At 27.0% G+C, this 21,516-nt stretch overlaps 1 protein-coding gene across 2 annotated transcripts; it reads left to right on the top strand.

The window, feature by feature from the left end:
• Positions 1–2,539: 2,539 nt before the first annotated feature.
• On the top strand, positions 2,540–20,639 carry LOC123270653. Of its 2 annotated transcripts, none has more exons than XM_044736792.1 (6): positions 2,540–3,000; positions 3,091–3,343; positions 4,380–4,560; positions 4,642–4,819; positions 4,987–5,121; positions 20,200–20,639. In XM_044736792.1, the coding sequence occupies exons 1-6, from the start codon at positions 2,589–2,591 to the stop codon at positions 20,211–20,213; spliced, it is 1,173 nt and encodes a 390-aa protein (XP_044592727.1). In that variant the 5' UTR covers positions 2,540–2,588; the 3' UTR covers positions 20,214–20,639. The 2 variants fall into 2 exon arrangements, with proteins under 2 accessions (XP_044592727.1, XP_044592726.1); XM_044736791.1 differs by lacking the exon at positions 20,200–20,639 and adding an exon at positions 5,317–5,515.
• Positions 20,640–21,516: the final 877 nt, after the last annotated feature.

Raw genomic sequence — 21,516 nt, 5'->3', positions numbered from 1 at the left:
GGCAGTCACATAGTAAGTGCAAGGTTGCTAGTAACAATAATAATGATAATAACAAGTTGAAAATTATTATAATTATTATGTTTGAAATAATAATGAAAAAATAATTTTTTAACTTTCATTATTATTATTATTTCTTTAAAAAAATTTTTTAAACATAAATTAAATAAAAAAGTTAATAAAATCTCAATATACAAATCTGCCTCTAAATTGAATACAACAGAAATATAAACGCGGAAAGTCCGTTCATCGAGCGTTAATTTTCCCCACATAAAATTAATGAATGCCCGTATATTAATAACCATTACTACCAGCGTATTGTTTAGTAACTTCTATTTCCTTTCCACTTAGTCAAATTTGTTAATTGAATCCATTAAAATTTATTGAATCGTTTTCGGATTAATATATATTAATATTGAACTGTTATTAATTTATCCAATGTAGGTTCATTTATATAAATTAATTAATATAATAAATATAAATGGTGAATGGAGGGATTGCGAATGCATCTGCGGTAGTTGTATCAGTTTAATAAATTAAATTCGTGTTCTCGGGCATTGATTTTCTTGAATTGAGTTCGAATTAAATGGAAAATTCATGTTTTCTGATAATTAAAATAAATATAAAAATTTCCAATAATAATAATAATAATAATTATAATAACTCACAAGTTACAATATTGTCATTAATAAAATTCAAGGAAACTTTTGTTCGATTGTTTTTTATAAAATTTTCCTTCGAAAAGGGTTCGACCCTCTTTTCAAAATGCTTCTTAATTTTCTTCTATTTAAAGCCGGATAATTTAGTGAAATTACTTTGAAAAGCCCGAACGATTATCAAAATAAAGACCGAGTAAATAAACAAAGTATAGAATAACAAAATTAAATATTTTCAAGTTTATGAAATAAACCCCCTGGGCTACGGCCGGCTGACAAAATATCCGACTCACTTAAATGAAATCTATCATTTGGACCCTTTTCTCAGTTCAAATATTAACACCAGGTGCGTTTAATCCATGCTATACAGCCCAAACTTTATAAAATTACTCGTTATATAAATATTCGTAAATTTTAATTTTTTCTTTCAAAGAAAATTAAAGGAATTTTTACTACTTTACTATCATAATTTTAATTAAATAAAATAGTAACGGTGGACTATACTTTTAATTTAATAATTTTTACAATCTACTATTGTAAATTTTATTCAACAAATAACACTACCAACAGACTTAAAGAGTCCAATACTATAGAGCTAATTATACAAGATGTGTTAGTGAACTTTACAATTAAACTATTGTAAAAATTGACACAAGGTTTTTTTTGAATAAATTTTAGAGAGGGAGAAGGTAGGAGGTTCGACAGACTGGTAACTTTGCAGTAACCGAAAAAAACAAATCGGAATTTATCGTCCGGGAATCGAACCCAGAACTGTTTAGTTGGTAGCCAGACGACTCTCCCTCTACGCTATCCGAGGTAAACTACTATTGATGTCCTTCAGCATTTACATAAACTCGGAGTCTAGCACTGTGCACGGCCAACACTCACACTTATTTAAAAACATTACAATTAAACTATTGTAAAATTAGTTAGTTCTATTGGAAAGATCCAGAGGCAGCGCTGGACAATTTTCGTCTAAAATATTTGAAAGTTACCGGTAATACAAGTATAGTCCAACATTACAATAGTTTATTGAAAATTTCGTAGAAATTTTCTTCCGTGAATTGCATGTAAATATTCTGTAAAATATTTACATGGTACACGGAAAAAAATAGAAGGAATTTTTACCATTTTACTATGGTAATTTTTATAAAATAAAATAGTAACGGTGGACTATACTTGAAATTTAATAATTTTTACGATCTACTATTGTAAATTTTATTCAACAAATAAGACTACTAACAGACTTAAAAAGTCCAATACTATAGAGCTAATTATATAAGATGTGTTAGTGAACTTTACAATTAAACTATTGTAAAAATTGACACAAGGTTTTTTTTTTAAATAAATTTTAGGGAGGGAGAAGGTAGGAGGTTCGACGGACTGGTAACTTTGCAGTAACCGAAAAAAAACAAATCGGAATTTATCGTCCGGGAATCGAACCCAGAACTGTTTAGTTGGTAGCCAGACGACTCTCCCTCTACGCTATCCGAGGTAAACTACTATTGATGTCCTTCAGTATTTACATAAACTCGGAGTCTAGCGCTGTGCACAGCCAACACTCACACTAATTTAAAAACATTCCAATTAAGCTATTGTAAAATTAGTTAGTTCTGTTGGAAAGATCCAGAGGTAGCACTGGACAATTTTCGTCTAACATATTTAAAAGTTACCGGTAATACAAGTATAGTCCAATATTACGATAGTTTTATTGAAAATTTCGTAGAAATTTTCTTCCGTGTACAAACAAATATAATTGTCTTAATTATCGGATTAATTTTATAAATATTAAACTATTTAAATAAATTGCTTTAATATACTGCAATAAAAACAATAATGTCTCTCTAGAACTTCCTGCATCGATATAAATATGATTAATCCCGACAAATTCAGTTTCAATATATTTTTCAAAGTATTAACACGCAACTCAATAAAATGGAACCAAGAAGAAGGAATGTTGATGCCAAACAAAGAAAAAGGAGTTTAGAACATATTTTGAAGTTGATTATTAAACCCATGAAGGTTTCGACAAATTTATTAAAGCTCCGTACCGTAAGCAAGTTATTTAATTCAATTATAAGTGAAAAATTAAATTCTGAAAGATTTTGGAAGAAACTTTGTTATAATCGCGAAATAGTTCCCTGGCTTGCTAAGTTAAAGAGAAATTTATTTCCTTCTTTAAAAGAAGATGATGTCCTTGATTTGGTTCTTGTCAATCAATATAACTGGAAAAAAATGTACATTCATTACAGAAAATGGAGAAATATTTCTAGATCCTTGAATTCTTCTTGGCGGGATTTGCACAATGCCAATTATGGTGAAAATTTCTTTTTTGTTGCAAGCTTTGGTAAGTTTTATATTTTTTTGCAGCTATTGTTATTATTGTAACTTGTAATATGTATCGTAATTATATTTAATAATTATTGTTTTGTTTCAGCGGGACATTTAGCTATAAATGTTGATGATAAATTTATTGATGTTGTAATTTTTACTAAAGGCAAGGTAAAAAAATATCGATTGATTAAACCGGTGGTTCAAGAAGACTTTACAGTGGAAGAAATAGGTTTTTGGAATGCTAAGAACGGTGGTATTCTTCTGTATGTACTATTGGATAATGGATACTTGTATTTTGGAAAACATACTATGACTTTGTGGATGAGCAATAGCGAAGCATTTGAAAATATTTTATGGTAATTCTTTTTATAAATTTATCCATTACAGCTCTGACAGTGACAGTATTAATGCAAGATATAAAGAATTCATTAAAATATTTATTGTATGTTAACTTATGAGCGTGCTGTGATAAAAAAGGGGAAAAAAAAGTTTTTAGTAACGAAGGTGTTATTGGTATTGGATATTTCTGTATAGTGAGCTTTCAGTCTTAGATTTATCGTAATTAAAGTTTTGTATGGACTTAAGAGACCGGAAAATTTTTTCAATCATCTTCTCTAAAGAGGCTTTTTTAATTGATTATCATGAAAATTTACTGAGAGAAAAAAAATGTTGGTTCTATGAACTAGGAAAATCTAGTTAGTTACCATCGCCACTATTTAATTAAAGTTCTTATACCTAAAATAATTTATTATATTGTACCTTAATAACATAGTTACTTAAAATATTTTTAGTTAAATATCGGCATAATAGTCATCTTGATTAACTTTAACTCAGTATGTCTAGCTCTACATTTTAAGTTACTCTAACTCAATTATCCTTCGAGAGTTAATCATATACATTTGGTAGCTAATTAGTCATTGAACGAAAAATTTTGGGAAAGGAGAGAAGAAAGGATAAAGGAAAAGGGGGGACCACTCAGTGGGAATTTTTCGGCAACTGAAAAAATAATTCGGACAGCCCGGACCGGGAATCGAACCCGGATCTTTTGGTTACGCGCTTCGGGCTCGGACAGTTAAGCTATCCGAGACATTGTCCGTAATTACCTTTCAGTCAGCTAATAATTTTTTGTTTAACACGATAACAGAAAAATATTTATTAAAATATTGTCCGTATAACTACACTAATAGAAGGATTTATTAACTATTAATAATTTTATTTATTTGAAGACAATTACTTAATTCATTAAATTTTAATAAATATTTTTCAACATTCAATAAATATTTATTTGGGAGGAAAGTATATTTATTAATAGTTAATAAGTATTTATTGATAGTTAAAAAATATTTACTAGAATAAATATCTATCTTTCAGTCAGCTAATAATTTTTTACAGCACTGACAATGATGTTTTGATATCTGTCCAAGACGATTTTACACACCTAAAAAAACACATCCGTTCGCTTGGTTCTCCATACCACCCTATTAATGGAGACACGAAAGAAATTACAGGGCTGCCAAGTAATATAAATTTGAATGAATATACAATTATTGGCATGTTTGGTGACGCCGACAATGTAAGTAAATCCTTAAAAATTAATTAATATATATGTTTGAAGATTGGATAATTGGTTATCGAAAACATTGATTGTTTTTAGCTCATACTAGCGTCCCTTAAGGAAAAAATAGTATTAAAAATGAGGATTAAAGTTCCGAAATCGGCGCAGTCAACTTACGAAATTTATAATTTCACATTAATCACCCTGGATGATTCTAACACAAGAACCCCTTTTTATTGCTACATACCGCATAGTGATGTTATGGTTATAGCTAACGGTAATAACAATATCTATTTTTTAATTCGTTTATTATTATTAGTTCTTAAAAAATTCTTCAAATTAATTTTTCATTGCCAAAAACAAGTCAATTTTAATTCATGTAAATTTATTGTAATTATAAATCAATCTATAAAAATAACAATAATTATAATTATTAAAAAATAGGTACACACTTGTGGTTATCTTGCGAGTACAAAATTTCCAATGATTTTTCCCACTACTTGCGTCATCTAAATTGCAAAAGAGTTATCACCTCTCTTACAATGCATTGCAATATTATCCTAGCTGGTTTAGATAATGGTACAGTATATAATTTTTTATTAACTGTTAAGGGACCAAATATTGACACTTTGCATTAATTAAATATTTAAGAAATTGCTTTCCTAACTACAATTTTAAAAATGATCAAAAGTAGGCAATAATTGATGCTTTAACATGATTTTAAACAGGCGATATTCACAAAAAAATAATCACAATTTATTTTTTTGTAATCAGGAACGATATTGGTTGTAAATTTCGACTATTATCAGGATCAAAATATAAGTCGTCTTGTTTTTATTAGAAGACTTCGAATTGAGAATATCGATGATCCAATTATCTCTCTTAATATTGATGAGGTTGATGATCGATCAAGAATTATTGCTGGAACTAAGTCAACAATAAAATATTTAAACTTTTAATTAAACTGATTATAAATTAATTGAGTTTTTAGTCATTTTTTTTGATAAAAATAAAAAATGTTTTTTAAGATATTGTTAATAAATAAAGAAAATTTGCTTTATAAAATAATGACTTTTTGTTAAATTGCACTGTACTTTTTTTACTATTGACGTTTTTAAAGATATAAGCTCATCCTGAAGTTACACTCATCAAGAGCTTTCATTTGAGTACCAACATGCATTTTTCATATATTTTTTATATATTCATATATATAAATATATAAAATATATGAAAAATTGATGTGGGTACTTAAATGAAAGGTCTTGAAGAGTGTAACTTCGGGATGAGCTTATATTTTAAAAAATGTTAATAGTTGACAAAATTTAATGTAATTCCTTAATTACTGACATTTTTTGAGATATAAACTCGTTTTGACTTTGCATTCATCGAGACCTTTCATTTGAGTACCAACATGCATTTTTGATATATTTTTCATACATACCTATATATAATATATATAAATATATAAAATATATGAAAAATTGATGTGGGTACTCAAATAAAAGGTCTCGATCAGTGTAACATCGAGATGAACTTATATTTTTAAAAATGTCAATAGTTCACAAGATACAAGGTCATTTATAATTTATTGACATCTTTTAAGATATAAACTCATTCTGATGTTACACTCATCGAGACCTTTCATTTGAGTACCCACATGCATTTTTGATATATTTTTCATATATACATATATATAATATATATAAATATATGAAAAATTGATGTGGGTACTTAAATGAAAGGTCTCGATAAGTGTAACATCGAGATGAGCTTATATCTTTAAAAATGTCAATAGTTGATAAGATAAAGGTCATTTCTAAATTATTGTCATTTTTTGAGATATAAACTCATTCTGATGTTACACTCATCGAGAACTTTTATTTAAATACCCACATGCATTTTTGATATATTTTTCCTATATACATATATATAATATATATAAATATATGAAAAATTGATGTGGGTACTTAAATGAAAGGTCTCGATGAGTGTAACATCAATATGAACTTATATCTTTAAAAATGTCAATAGTTTACGAGATACAAGGTCATTTCTTAATTATGTATCTAGAGATAGAGCATTTTCGAATGCAACCTAAATACTTATCATCATAAATTGATTATCAGTGAGAATGATATGAAACCTTGAAAAGGCACAACTCCAGGTCAAGACTTTTCAAACGATACCAAATTTAACATTGTAAGAATTTTTATTGAAATAATTTTTTCATAATATTATAAATTATTAATTCAAAAATACTATTACTATTATTAATTAATACGGCAATTCAATATTGCAAAACTAAAGAAGCGTATAATTTTAGATAACTAATGAATGATAGTAATGTCAATAGTTAATTTGATGGTACAATTAATTCATTAAAGAAATTACCAATGGACAATAACAGTAAATAACAATCCGGAAATATGTGATGGATGATTGGAATTGATAACCAGCTCATTACCCATGTACCATACTATGCGACAGTTAGACTCCGACTATTTACAATGTTGTTTGTATACAATTAGTGATTGTGTACATTAGAGATGATATTGTGAATTGTACTGCGGATAATAATCGACCACCAGTCCTCTATTTTCCGAAATTATCATCTTGGGGGAAATATCCGCGGTCTAGTTGTGTAATATCGCAGAATTGTAAGCCCACATTGTTGTAATTACATCGTTATAACTAATGTAGAAAGAGAGAAAAGATAAAGAGGTAATTTTGGTATCATGGCGCAAGCCAATAATGTCCTCATTAAAAATAATAATAACTAATCTGACTCTAAAAATATTAAACCAAAAATACGGTATTATATATTTATATTATTTATCTTTAATCTACTCATTTATATTAACCAAAAATATATTCTTAAAAAAAAACAGCTGACGTTTTTATTTTATTGTCAAGTTGCATCACAGAGAGGGATTTAGAATTAGAAATAGACAGGGTTTTTGTCATACAAGACTTACGACAGACAGGGATTATCATGTCTGTGGTAACTAATCCAGGAAGGAAGTGCTTGCAAGCGTACTAAAAGACTCAAATCTTTAGTTTTTTCTTTCATATGCTTATTATAAATAAGGTTGCCCTAAAACATTCTTTGTTCAAATGTTTACAGATGCCACTTTTTATTAACATACTACCCTTATAAAATAACTATTTTAATAGTAAGAATAATAATTAATAAAGCTTTGTAAAATAAATACACATTAAAATTTTTTTGAATTAAAAATTTGACTTTAAATTAAATTAAATTATTATTAATAATTATTTAATCATTATTAAATAATAATCATTAATTAAATAATAACAAATTATTATTATTTGATAATTTTTATAATTAATTAAAGAAAATGTAGTTTTTTAGATATATCCTTTCGATCTATCACTCTACAAGTGAAAATTTTGAGCTACTTTTCGCCACCTAGCGGCAGTAGTGGAACTATTTTTCCGAATTTTTAAATAAGGTACAAAATTTAAAATTTATATTTATGATTGCTTGATTAAAATACTTATTAAGACTTACTAATAAAAAATTTCTTAAGAAGATCCACGCAAAGTAATCAAATTTTTAAAATTTCCTGAAAGATTGTAAATTCAATCTACGTGAATAATTAATAAAAAAATTATAATAGTAGGTTTTCGGGGTTTAATCAAATAATTAGCTTTGAAAATTGTAATTTTTACCTGTAAAATGTAGATTCCACCAGCCGTGTATTTGGTTTAGAATTGAATGCAATTAACGATTATAACGAAATTTTATTTTCATTGAATTACTTCAAGAATTAATTCAAGAATTACTTCAAGAATTAATTCAATAATTAATTCATACAATTAATTCAAGAATTAATTCATTGAACCAATTCAAGAATTAATTCATTGAATCAATTCAAGAATTAATTCATTGAATCAATTCAAGAATTAATTCATGATTTAATTCAAGAATTAATTCATGATTTAATTCAAGAATTAATTCAAGAATTACTTCAAGAATAAATTCAAGAATTACTTCAAGAATTAATTCAATAATTAATTCAATAATTAATTCATAGAATTAATTCAAAAATTAAATCATAGAATTAATTCAAAAATTAATTCATTGAATTAATTCAAGAATTAATTCATTGAATCAATTCAAGAATTAGTTCATGATTTAATTCAAGAATTACTTCAAGAATTAATTCAATAATTAATTCAAAAATTAATTGCTAGAATTAATTCAAAAATTAATTCATAGAATTAATCCAAAAATTAATTCATTGAATTAATTCAAAAATTCATTCATTGAATTAATTAAATAATTAATTCATTGAATTAATTCAAGAGTTAGACAGTAAACATAAATAAATTTGAAGGTTAGGGACACTCTTTTTGTGTTGTCAAGTGTATGCCGGTAATTCAGAGTGCTATATTGTTTTATTAGTCAATTAAATGTTAATAATTATTTAATGAGTAAATTTATCGGAAATTTCCTCAACAAATGTTATTAATTAATTTTAAGATAAAAAATGTATTTCTGCGTATTACTTTTTTAGACATTCTTTACACTAGAAGGGTACTTGGATCTCCTTAAAAAAAATACGCTCTTTAAATATATCTTTTTGACTTACCACTCTGCAAGCGAAAATACTGAGCTACTTTTCGTCACCTAGCGGCCGCCACGGAACTATTTTTCAATTATCCTCAAAATTTAAAACTTATATTCACAATTTCTTACTAAAAATACTTATTAAGGCTTACTTATAAAAAATTTCTTAAAGAAAAAGGTCTCATTAGTTTAATAGTACGAATTAAAAAAAAAAAAAAAAAAAAAAACAACCTTCTTAAGAATTTAGAGCATTAGATTAAGAGTAATCATAATTGGAGAAAAAAAAAAGGAAATAAATGTCCGTTTGTTATCAAATGAATGTCTCAGGAATGTAAATGAGCCGCTAAAATAAGAAACGAGGTGAAAGCGGAGAAGCGACGGAAGGGGAGGATTAATAAACAATAGGGATAAAAAATAAGTTAAAATAAGTGTGGTATATTTTAATCTCTTGAGCAAAAAGACTAAGTAGTGTTAAATTCTCTTAAATTTATACTCCCGGTTAATATTAAAGACATTCTAACAGTTGTAATGCCGTATAGCACATATTTATGTATAATATAGTGACTGGGGAATAAGCCAACAAGTTAAGCTCGAAGCTCAGAGTATGATGTCGTGCAATGAAATGAAATATCACGATACGCTGGGGGTCGTTGTTGGCACACTATAAGCACAAGTGTCACGCGATCTATCACATACTTTCTGGGTGTACTGTATATACTGCCGGTCTACAGTAGAATGTATGTATATAATATATTAAACTCACTAACATAGTATACAGTATAGATACTCTTAACATTGGCATGTTGTTATTTCATGTTATTATAATTATCTTTACTTTTTAATGAACCGTCGACAGTTGTGACCAACCCCTTTCTGGATAAAGAATTACGATTTATGTGTGTGGTCAATGGCTAAATGCTTAATAACCATGCACTGTTTGTTATTGTTATTTTATTATTAAATCAAGAAAGGTAAATAAGTTTCTTGTGATTTATTGCAATAGTTTTGATTTTGTTAAAAATTTGGAAAAAAAAATATTTTTAATTAAGTTCTACAAGGTGCCGACAAATTTTTCATTTTTTTATTGACCATATCGGCAACTAAATAAATAAATTATTAATTTTTAAATTATATAAATGAATGTTAGATGATCTGAAAAATAAAAAATATTTAGTTTGTTTGATTAAGGTACTTGAGGGTAATAAGGCCCAAGTGACAGAAATTATATTTAAAATACTCTTGTAGAATTCTCGCATAGAAATGTCGCAAGTTTAAATTTTGTTTTATAAAATCAAAAATTAACAATTCAGAATTTAATTATTTATAATTCATTTTAAAAAGTAATTTTTGCTAAAATTAATATTTGAAGAATTTTGGATATTTTTATAGTGACTATACAATAATTTTTCATTTTTTTTATCGACCATTTCGGCAACTAAATAAATAAATTATTAATTATTAAATTATATAAATGAAAGTTAGATGATCTGAAAAATAAAAAATATTTAGTTTGTTTGATTAAGGTACTTATGACGCAGATTTTCCTTTTTATATTTGAGTATTTTAGTTAATTATTTGAAAATTAATAGAAACAATTATTGTTATTAGTGCGGCGATTATTATTTAATTTTTGTAATTTTATATTATTATTACCGAAGGTATGATTAAATTGTAAAAGAAATTAAAAGACTGGCAAAATTATTCTAAGTCCCGAGGACAATTTAGTATGGAAAATCTACGAATGGATATATAATGAAAGAAATTGCGATTAAAATAATAAAGAATTGTGAATTTGACGAAACGAATGGATAGAGAATGAAGGAAATTACGATTAAAATAATAAAGAATTAAGTTTCGAAAATAAAAACTTAGAATTTGGCGAGACGAATGGATAGAGAATGAAGGAAATTACGATTAAAATAATAAATATTTATTTTTGAATGCTAGTTCGCGGACACCGGACAGGTGTCTAAAACGACCCTTCCGGTTCGTTACAAAAGAGTTGGGGGAAAAATGATAAACGCCAAAATTTGGCTCGATAAAGCAAGCAATTCTTTCTCGGGAGAATTACTCGGTCGAATACTCTTCACCAAGTAATTCCAGAGGATGATACTCTACCTGGAGTCTGACCAAGGCCCAGGTAAGTATCGTGAACCGACCGGATGAAAGTGCTGACTTGACCATGTGGGGGAAATTTGGCCACCGCGTAGCCGGAAAGGGTTGCTTTCCAAGCACCCAAACGGGATTAGGGGTAAGTAGGCCTGAAAGGGTTGCTTTCCAAGCACCCAAACGGGATTAAGGGTAAGTGTAGCCGGAAAGGGTTGCTTTCCAAGCACCCTAAACGGGATTAGGGGTAAGTAGGGCCGCGACTGAGGGTGTATCCATCGGTAGGATTACCACTTTGTAAAGATAGTAAAATTTGTAAGATTCATAAATAATAAAATATTTAATAATTTACCGTGAAAAATTAAAATGAAAACAAACATTTGATGGTTAACCTGTAACCGACACTTCTAATAATAATAAAAAATAATTTAAAAGTTATATATTGTGTTTATAATTATTCATAATAAAATTAACTGCCAAAATAAATCCTACGTTCATTGTTAAAAATGAAAAAAAAAATAAAAAAAACTATATTTTAAAAAATATTTGTAAAAATTATTGCAAACAAAAAAAATCTTGTTTGGTTTGATATTTTTTTTGATTGCTAAAAACATTTTTTACTCTAAAATTTTTTATTTTTTACAAACGTTTTCTTATTTTTTTTTGCTATAGTACATTCGGAAATTTAAATTATTGCATATTTCATTTTACTATGGTACATTTCAATTTCTACCATTTACTATGTCCGATTTTATTTGTTTCGGAAATTACTATGGGCCATTGTAAAATTTTATTCTGAGTCAATAAGGTTCACTAGTAATATGCACCATTGTAATATCTAAAATCCATGCAGAATAAAAAATAATGGAAATTTCTCACCGTGAAGTTTTTGATAAATAACAATATAACCAAATGATTCGACGCATGTGCAGTAGGGGCGTCAATAATTGGGGTTACGGTACGTCAATAATTAGATCAATCAGTTTTTTAACCCGTCAATAATTGGTGTATCCAGATCATATATTTAATTATTTAAAATTAATTAGTAAATATCACTGATTATCATTTTAAAAAAAGAAATTGATTAGTTAAAACATTACTGAAGACATTACCACAAACAAAATTCATCGATATTTATATTTGATTGCTTAAAAAAAATGAAATCATAACTTTGTCTCTTATAGCGTCAATAATTGGGGCTTTTACCTTAGTCACTATAAAAATATCCAAATTCGTAAAATATTAATTTTAATTAATTTTTAAATTAAAAATTTTGAAACAAAAGAATTAAATAATATTCGCAATATGAAATCGAGTTACATTGTGTTTCATATTTATTATTATTAAAAAAAAAAATTCGTACTTCAATCATCCAGCTTCTGAATGAACAACAAGCTTGATACAATATCTGTCTCTAAATACCTTTTTCGTTATCATAAAAATTACCCGTGACATTTTGACACCGAATAATTATGCATGAACGGAAGCAAAGTAAGCAGAGAGAAAAAAATGAATAATAGCCGGATAGTTTTATGTTTATTACGTATAAAGTCGGTTTTTAATTTGGAAATGGTGTTCGCTATCAAAGTATCCTTCGCTCGTGGGATTATTCAATCTCGTGAAAATTTCGTTAGAGTAATTGAACTCTTTTTTTTAAAAATAAACAAAAAATTATTACAAAGTAACTGAAAAAAAATATGTTGCGATATATTTCCTTTTATGTTTCTAAATAATTAATGATATATAAAAATTTTTTTTTTATGTGAAAGTATGTATCTATTTTATAGAAAATACCTTGAGGTATATTATTAAAATATAATACTGTACAAATATCTTATTACGTATATTTGTACAATAAAAAATAAACAACGTCAATAATGACACACATATGAGTAATATATGTAATAAGTAGCAAATTATTACAAATAGGCACATGGATAATTTTATATATTATTACAAGGAAGGAAATTTTCTCTAATTATTATCAAGAAAATAACAGTGTACCTAGAAAAAAATTGGCATTTTTAGTGACAAAAAATTAATTTTTTATTTTTTAGCTAAAAAATTAAAAATTTTCTTTACGGTAAATTTTATTGTTAAAAAAAATTTGGTAATTATTTACAATAATTAAAAATAAAAATTTCAATAGGTTTTTTTCCTTAAAAAATTGGAAAAAATTTCTATATATATTTTTTTTTAAATACGTTTTTTTTTTAAAAAAAAACGAGAAATTAAATAAAAAAAGTTGAATATTACAATTTTCAAAAAAATTTATAATTTTTTTGAAAATTTGTCAAAATTGTTGCTATCAATTTTTTTTTTAATTTATTTTTTTATGTATTTTTCAAAAAAAAAAAAAATATTAAAATTTTCAAAAAAAATTTTGTTCAAAAAAATGACATTAAAAATGGTGGACCCAACTTGTAAAAAATTACAAAAATTTTCTAGATTTTGAAAAAAAATAATTTTAAATAAACAATTTGGTAATTTTTATTAAAAATTGTTTTTTTTATTTAATTAAAAAAGAATTTTTTTAGACAAAAAATAAATTTTTTATTAATAATGAAACAAATATTCCCATCGAGTAAAATAAATAAACGACAAATAATAATATCCTTAAATGTGAAAATAATTGGTAGCGATAAAAAACGTAATAAATAAATTACCAATGAAATTATCCGGTTAATATCTCAATTTAAATGTTAAATAGACGTCATTAAGTAAAACATAATACACAATATCGTCTGGATGTGAATTTCGTCGAAAAGGATATATGCTTGCTTGTTATTCGATGATTAACGAAGCCTTCGAAACTACAAATTTCCGGTGTATTACTCACTTACATATATGTATACATACAAACCTCATTTTGCTTACAAATACAACGTGTACACAATACACATTCGATTCTCCTTTAATTTTAATGGAACGCATTTTATTTCCAAAAAAAAAGAAAATAAATTTCATGAATCCGGCAAATTTAGGCTTAATTGCACGAAATATTTTACCCGGTTATGAATTACGAGTAAGTTTTTCGAGGACTCGAAGTATATGTGTGTAATTATGTGATGATAAACTTGTATTAAGAGATAACGAGGCTTTAACATCAAAGATCGAGAGCAAGAGCTACGAAAAATTCATTATTATGTGGCTCTTTTTAATTGCACGGGTAATAACTAATTTTTTTAAAAGAGATTATTTAACTACTTCCGGTTATTGTTGATTTATTTTAATTTATTCTTAATTAATCTCGAGAAATTTTAATGATATTTTTAAGCTAGATTTAAAAATTAATTTTTTTACATAGTTGCTTAGAACTGCCAGCTAAAATTAATTAATTATAACTAGCAAGCTTGCAGTCACTATGTGACTGCCGTAGTGAACGATAAATAAATAAAATTTTGCTTTATTAAATAATGAATTTTGTTAAATTACACTGTATTTTCTTAAATATTGAAGTTTTTAAAGAAATAAGCTCATCTTGATGTTACACTCATCAAGAGATTTCATTTGAGTACCCACATCAATTTTTCATATATTTTTCATATATACATATATATAATATATATTTTAAAGATATAAGTTCATCGCGATAGTACACTCACCAAGAGCTTTCATTTAAGTACCCACATGCATTTTTGATATATTTTTCATATATACATATATATAATATATATAAATATATAAAATATATGAAAAATTGATGTGGGTATTCAAATGAAAGGTCTCGATGAGTTTAATATCGGGATGAGCTTATACTTTAAAAAATGTCAATAATTCCCAAGATTCAATGTCATTTCTTAATTATTGATATTTTTTGAGATATAAACTCATTTTGACGTTGCATTCATCGAGACCTTTCATTTGAGTACCAACATGCATTTTTAATATATTTTTTATATATTCATATATATAAATATATAAAATACATGAAAAATTGATGTGGGTACCCAAATGAAAGGTCTTGAAGAGTGTAACTTCGGGATGAGCTTATATTTTAAAAAATGTTAATAGTTGACAAAATTTAATGTAATTCCTTAATTACTGACATTTTTTGAGATATAAACTCGTTTTGACTTTGCATTCATCGAGACCTTTCATTTGAGTACCAACATGCATTTTTGATATATTTTTCATACATACCTATATATAATATACATAAATATATAAAATATATAAGAAATGTCTTGTGGGTACTCAAATGAAAGGTCTCGATGAGTGTAACATCGGAATGAGCTTATATTTTAAAAAATGTCAATAGTTCCCAAGATACGAGGTCATTTTTTAAATTACGTATCTAGAAATAATTTTCTAAAGCAATCTAAATACTTAATTTTTATTTGTTAAATAATAATAATAATAAAAAGAAAAAATAGAGAAGAAATATAAGCTGGAGGGCTCGTCCCGGCATCGCATCATTAAGTGCCTGTTGAACCACATTGTACCGAGCTGTGAGTTTAGCACGATTTATCGCTTTATGGACCAGCGTGCACTCTCTACTTCGAAGTATCCTCTTCTACAGCCCGTCTAATAGGGTATTGCCGTTGTATTGAAGTGATAAAGAGCTTGAAGAAGTATTTTCTCCACTACCACTGGTAATATCTACCCACGACTGTCGCGATTCACCTTTCTAGGGGTTAAGTGCCTCTTATGATTCACTTTTTTCACCACAAATTGATCGTATCAATATCAACCGCGTCATTTAACGAAACAATCTTATCCCACGATATTATTTTGATTTTTATCAATTTAAAATTTAAATTTTAAATTTCTTAATTTACAAAAAAATACACTCTACTTCCCAAAACTCAATTTAATTCTTTAATAATTTAAAATTCACCAGAATTTCCCGTAGGAAATCAAAGCGTTATTTCTCCTTACTATTTCTAAGACTAAAACAGGGCAATTCGTTGAGTAAACAAGATTAACCATTAAAAAAAACATGAATTCTCCTTTCCAATCTCCTTATTCTTAATCCGTCACATAAATTTTTTATTAAAAAAAAAAAAAAAAAATCAAGTAAGACGGAGAGAAAATGAACAACAAAAAAGCAACCTAAAATATTCAGTCACGATCGACTTGAAGACATCTAAGGCCTCACGTTCATGATAAATGTCATAATCAACCCAGCTCTTCATACATATATACAGCACACTCTTTCCCTTACAGCCGGTAGCTTTCTTATCCGTTATAACCTCCGCACGACGTAATAAATAAACCTATTCAATTCACAACCAATGGATATTTAATACAAATATTGCACGCCTCTTAGCGCGAAAATCAACCAATTTTCTGAAAAAAAAATCTATTTTATTAAAAAGATCCACGCGAAGTAGTCAAATTTTTAAAACTTCCTGAAAATTTGTAAATTCAATCTATGTAGCCTAATAATTAATAAAAAAATTAAAAAACAGTACTTTTCTGGGATATATAATTGAATAATTAGGTTAGAAAATTGTAATTTTTACATGTAAAATGGAGATTCCAACAGCCGTGTATTTGATTAAGAATTTAATGCAATTAACGATTTAAAAAAAATTTTATTTTCATTGAATTAATTCAAGAATTGATTCAAGAAATAATTCATGAATTAATTAAAGAATTAATTCATTGAATTCGTTCGAAAATTAATTAAAGAATTAATTCATTGAATTAATTCAATGAATTAATTCAAGAATTAACTTAATGAATTAATTCAATGAATTAATTTAAAAATTAAATCAAGAATTGATTCAAAAATTAATTCAATGAATTAATTCGAAAATTAATTCAAAAATTAATCCATTAAAGTAATTCATTGAATTAATTTAGGAATTACTTCAAGTATTAATCCATTGAATTAATTTAGTGATTAATTCAAGTATTAATCCATTGAATTAATTTAGGAATTAATTCAGGAATTAATCCATTGAATTAATTCAAGAATTAATACATAGAACAAATTCATTGAATTAATTCAAGAATTAAAACAGAATTAATTCATTGAATTAATTCAAGAATTAACACAGAATTAATTCATTGAATTAATTCAAAAATTAATTCAAGAATTAATCCATTGAATTAATTCATTGAATTAATTTAGGAATTAATTCAAGAATTAATCTATTGAATTAATTCAAGAATTAATTCATAGAATTAATTTAAGAGTTAGACAGTAAACATAAAAAAATTTTAAGGTTAGAGACACTCTTTTTGTGTTGTCAAGTGTATACCAGTAAATCAGAGTGCTATATTTTTTATTAGCCAATTAAATGTTAATAATTATTTAATGTGTAAATTTTTCGGAAATTTCCTCAAAAATGTTATTAGTTAATTTAAAAATTAATTTTAAGATAACAAAAGTATTTCTTCGCATTATTTTTTTATAGACATTCTTTAAACTAGGAGGGTACTTGGTTCTCCTTAATGCTACCAAGATATAAGATGGCGATGTTAACGATAATAAATCTCTGCTTATTAATAGAGGAAGCCACGAGAGACGCTGCATTGTTCGGCGAAAAGAGTGGAAAATTTTAAAAATAAAAAAAATTGAAACGAAGGTGGGTCTCGGTTTATTTTGTCGGAACTCGTGAGTCGTGAGGGGACCTAACCTCGACTCGCTATCGGCAAATCACCGTCCATCTTAATTATCACCCTGGTGGCTGTTCTTGGGAGCCTGGTTACGATGTTATTGTATATTGTGTATTGTATATTGCATGCTTTGAGCAGTATGGCCCTTTAAGGCCCCAGGACACGCCGAGACGATATATCACGACCACACGGCCTTCGAGATCCACGGAAATTGGAGGTTTGATGATGGGTGGTCTTTATAAACCTTTTTTAGATTGTTATTATCAGGGTTTTATTTTTAATTGATTTTTTTGCGAACTATAATTAAGAGTGAGAATAAAATTGAATTATTTTTTATAAAAATATGAAATTTATTTATATTATTAAGAGAATAAGCAAAATTTTGTTCTAAGCTTAAAAAAAATTTTTTTCTTCATAAAAAATTTAATGACAAAAAAATAAATCAATTTTGAACGTATTAAAATAAAGGAAAAATCATATTATGACAAATGTAACAAGTAAAGACGTATTTAATGGTCGAAATACTTAATAATTATTATAATAGGATAGTAATTGTCATCAGCGCGTGCCGACGAATGCTTTATTGGCTACAAGAGACCCAAAGGTTTAAATTATAGGCTTTGTTTTACGCCCATTGTCTGGGCGGTCATAACCAGCAAACTTTATGTACTTAAGAATTAAGTAACACTCCTTAAAGCTATACATAGTACCTCGTCTGAGACTATTACGCTAATTTTAAGTTTATGACCCCGTGGGGTCATAATGTGGATCCCGATGCTATTCACAATTAGACTCTCGTATTTCATCAGGAAATCCTCAGTTTTTTTGGAATTGCACAACCACAAAAATCATTTTTAATAAATTAAAAAAACTAGCAACTTTGCAATCACTATGTGACTGCCGTAACTTGTGAATTATAAACAAATAAAATTTTGCATTATTAAATAATGACTTTTGTTAAATTGCACTGTATTTTCTTAAATATTGACGTTTTTGAAGATATAAACTCATCCCGATGTTACACTCATCAAGAGCTTTCATTTGAGTACCCACATAAATTTTTCTTATATTTATATATATTATATATATATATATGTATATATTGTATATATGAAAAATATATCAAAAATGCATGTGGGTACTCAAATGAAAGCTTTTGATGAGTGTAACATCGGGATGAGCTTATATCTTTAAAAACGTCAATAGTTAAGCAAGTACAGTGCAATTTAACAGATATCTTGTGAACTATCGATATTTTTAAAGATATAAGCTCATCCCTATGTTATGCTTATCAAGACCTTTCATTTGAGTACCCACATCAATTTTTCTTATATTTATATATATTATATATATGTATAAATGAAAAATATATCAAAAATGCATGTGGGTACTTAAATGAAAGCTCTTGATGAGTGTAACATCGGAATGAGCTTATCTCTTTAAAAATATCAATACTTAAGAAATTACCTTGAATATTGTAAACTATAGATATTTTTAAAGATATAAGCTCATCCCAATGTTACACTCATTGAGACCTTTTATTTGAATACCCACATCAATTTTTTATATATTTTATATATTTATATATTTATATATTTCACAAATACCATATATATAAAATGTATAAAAAATGCCATGTGGGTACTCAAATGAAAGCTCTTGATGAGTGTAACATTAGGATAAACTTATATCTTTAAAAACGTCAATATTTAAGAAAGTACAGTGCAATTTAACAAAATTCATTATTTAACAAACCAAAATTTTATTAATTTATATTTTACAAGTCATGGAAGTCCGTAGCGACTGCGAGGTTGCTAGTTATCATTATAAAATTGAAAGAACTATCCAAGTTTCGAAAAAAATAATTATTATACAATCTCTTACTCCTCGGAATACTCTATTCAATATTGCTTCCTTTTTTTCGTCCAGCCGTCCGATACCCAAGCTAAGAATTGTTCTCCATGAATTTTATTGTCTTACTTCGATCGTCCTCTGTCTCAGCTACGAAACTTTTATATAACAAAAGATTCACTCATAATCTTTTATTTTTCCCGTAGCCTTTTTTGGCAAAGTCTTATTTATTTAAATGCATATCTAATTTTAAATCGACTATTTAAATTTTTAAGTATTTGCATACTCCGTCTTTTTTGAATATAAATAAATATCTATTCTCGAAGATCCAAAAAGGATTTTAAGTTTCTGGAGCAAATATTAACATTTTTTAGTGGTAATATATTTAATTTCAAAATATTAGTTTCTGTAAGCGAAAACTTTAAGCTAAAATTCGCCACCTAGCGGCAACCGCAGAACTACAACCATTTTTTCTTAAAAAAAATCGACATATTTAGTCAGAAATTTAAATTTACATTCTTTTATACTCACTTAAGCCCTTGCCGTCTGAAGAAAGCAATAAAACAAGCAATCAAAAAAGCGGTAGAAGAAAATCCTCGGGAATGGGAAATCAGTCATGCAATAAAGGAGACGACACTGATGCAGATAATGATCTTGGCAACGTGAAATGCGTTTATTCGTTTGCCAGCAATCAAATACACGGACAACAATAATACACAAATGAAGAAGCCTCAGGATATTCTAAGTCGTGTTACACTATAAATTTACTTCTTACAACAGCTTGTATGCTAGTAACTACTAACAGGCACTTAACGTTCACTTTATTTATTATCACAGACACATTAATCGTCTGACGCTTAATGTCAACCCTAAACTCCTTTGATACACCCTCCAAAAATGCCGAGATTCGGCATTTGATAAACTACACGGAAAGAAAATTGAAGGAATTTTTAGTATTTTACTATCGTAATTTTTATTAAATAAAAAAATAACGGTGGACTATACTTGTAATTTAATAATTTTTACGATCTACTATTGTAAATTTTATTCAACAAATAACACTACCAACAGACTTAAAAAGTCCAATACTATAGAGCTAATTATACAAGATGTGTTAGTGAACTTTACAATTAAACTATTGTAAAAATTGACACAAGGTTTTTTTTGAATAAATTTTAGAGAGGGAGAAGGTAGGAGGCTCGACGGACTGGTAACTTTGCAGTAACCGAAAAAAACAAATCGGAATTTGTCGTCCGGGAATCGAACCCAGAACTGTTTAGTTGGTAGCCAGACGACTCTCCCTCTACGCTATCCAAGGTAAACTACTATTGATGTCCTTCAGCATTTACATAAACTCGCAAGTCTAGCGCTGTGCACGGCCAACACTCACACTAATTTAAAAACATTCCAATTAAACTATTGTAAAATTAGTTAGTTCTATTGGAAAGATCCAGAGGCAGCACTGGGCAATTCTCGTCTAAAATATTTGAAAGTTACCGGTAATACAAGTATAATCCAGCATTACGACAATTTTATTGGAAAATTTTGTAGAAATTTTCTTCCGTGCAATGCATGTAAATATTCTGTAAAATATTTACATGGTACACGGAAAAAAAATTGAAGGAATTTTTAATATTTTACTATCGCAATTTTTATTAAATAAAATAGTACCGGTGGACTATACTTGTAATTTAATAATTTTTACGATCTACTATTGTAAATTTTATTCAACAAATAACACTACCAACAGACTTAAAAAGTCCAATACTATAGAGCTAATTATACAAGATGTGTTAGTGAACTTTACAATTAAACTATTGTAAAAATTGACACAAGGTTTTTTTTGAATAAAT

This window comes from Cotesia glomerata, linkage group LG8 (genome assembly GCF_020080835.1).
Source record: "Cotesia glomerata isolate CgM1 linkage group LG8, MPM_Cglom_v2.3, whole genome shotgun sequence".
Classification (NCBI taxonomy): domain Eukaryota; kingdom Metazoa; phylum Arthropoda; class Insecta; order Hymenoptera; family Braconidae; genus Cotesia; species Cotesia glomerata.
The sequence above is the reverse complement of the archived record's forward strand: the minus strand, read 5'-3'. Positions and strand labels throughout refer to the sequence as shown.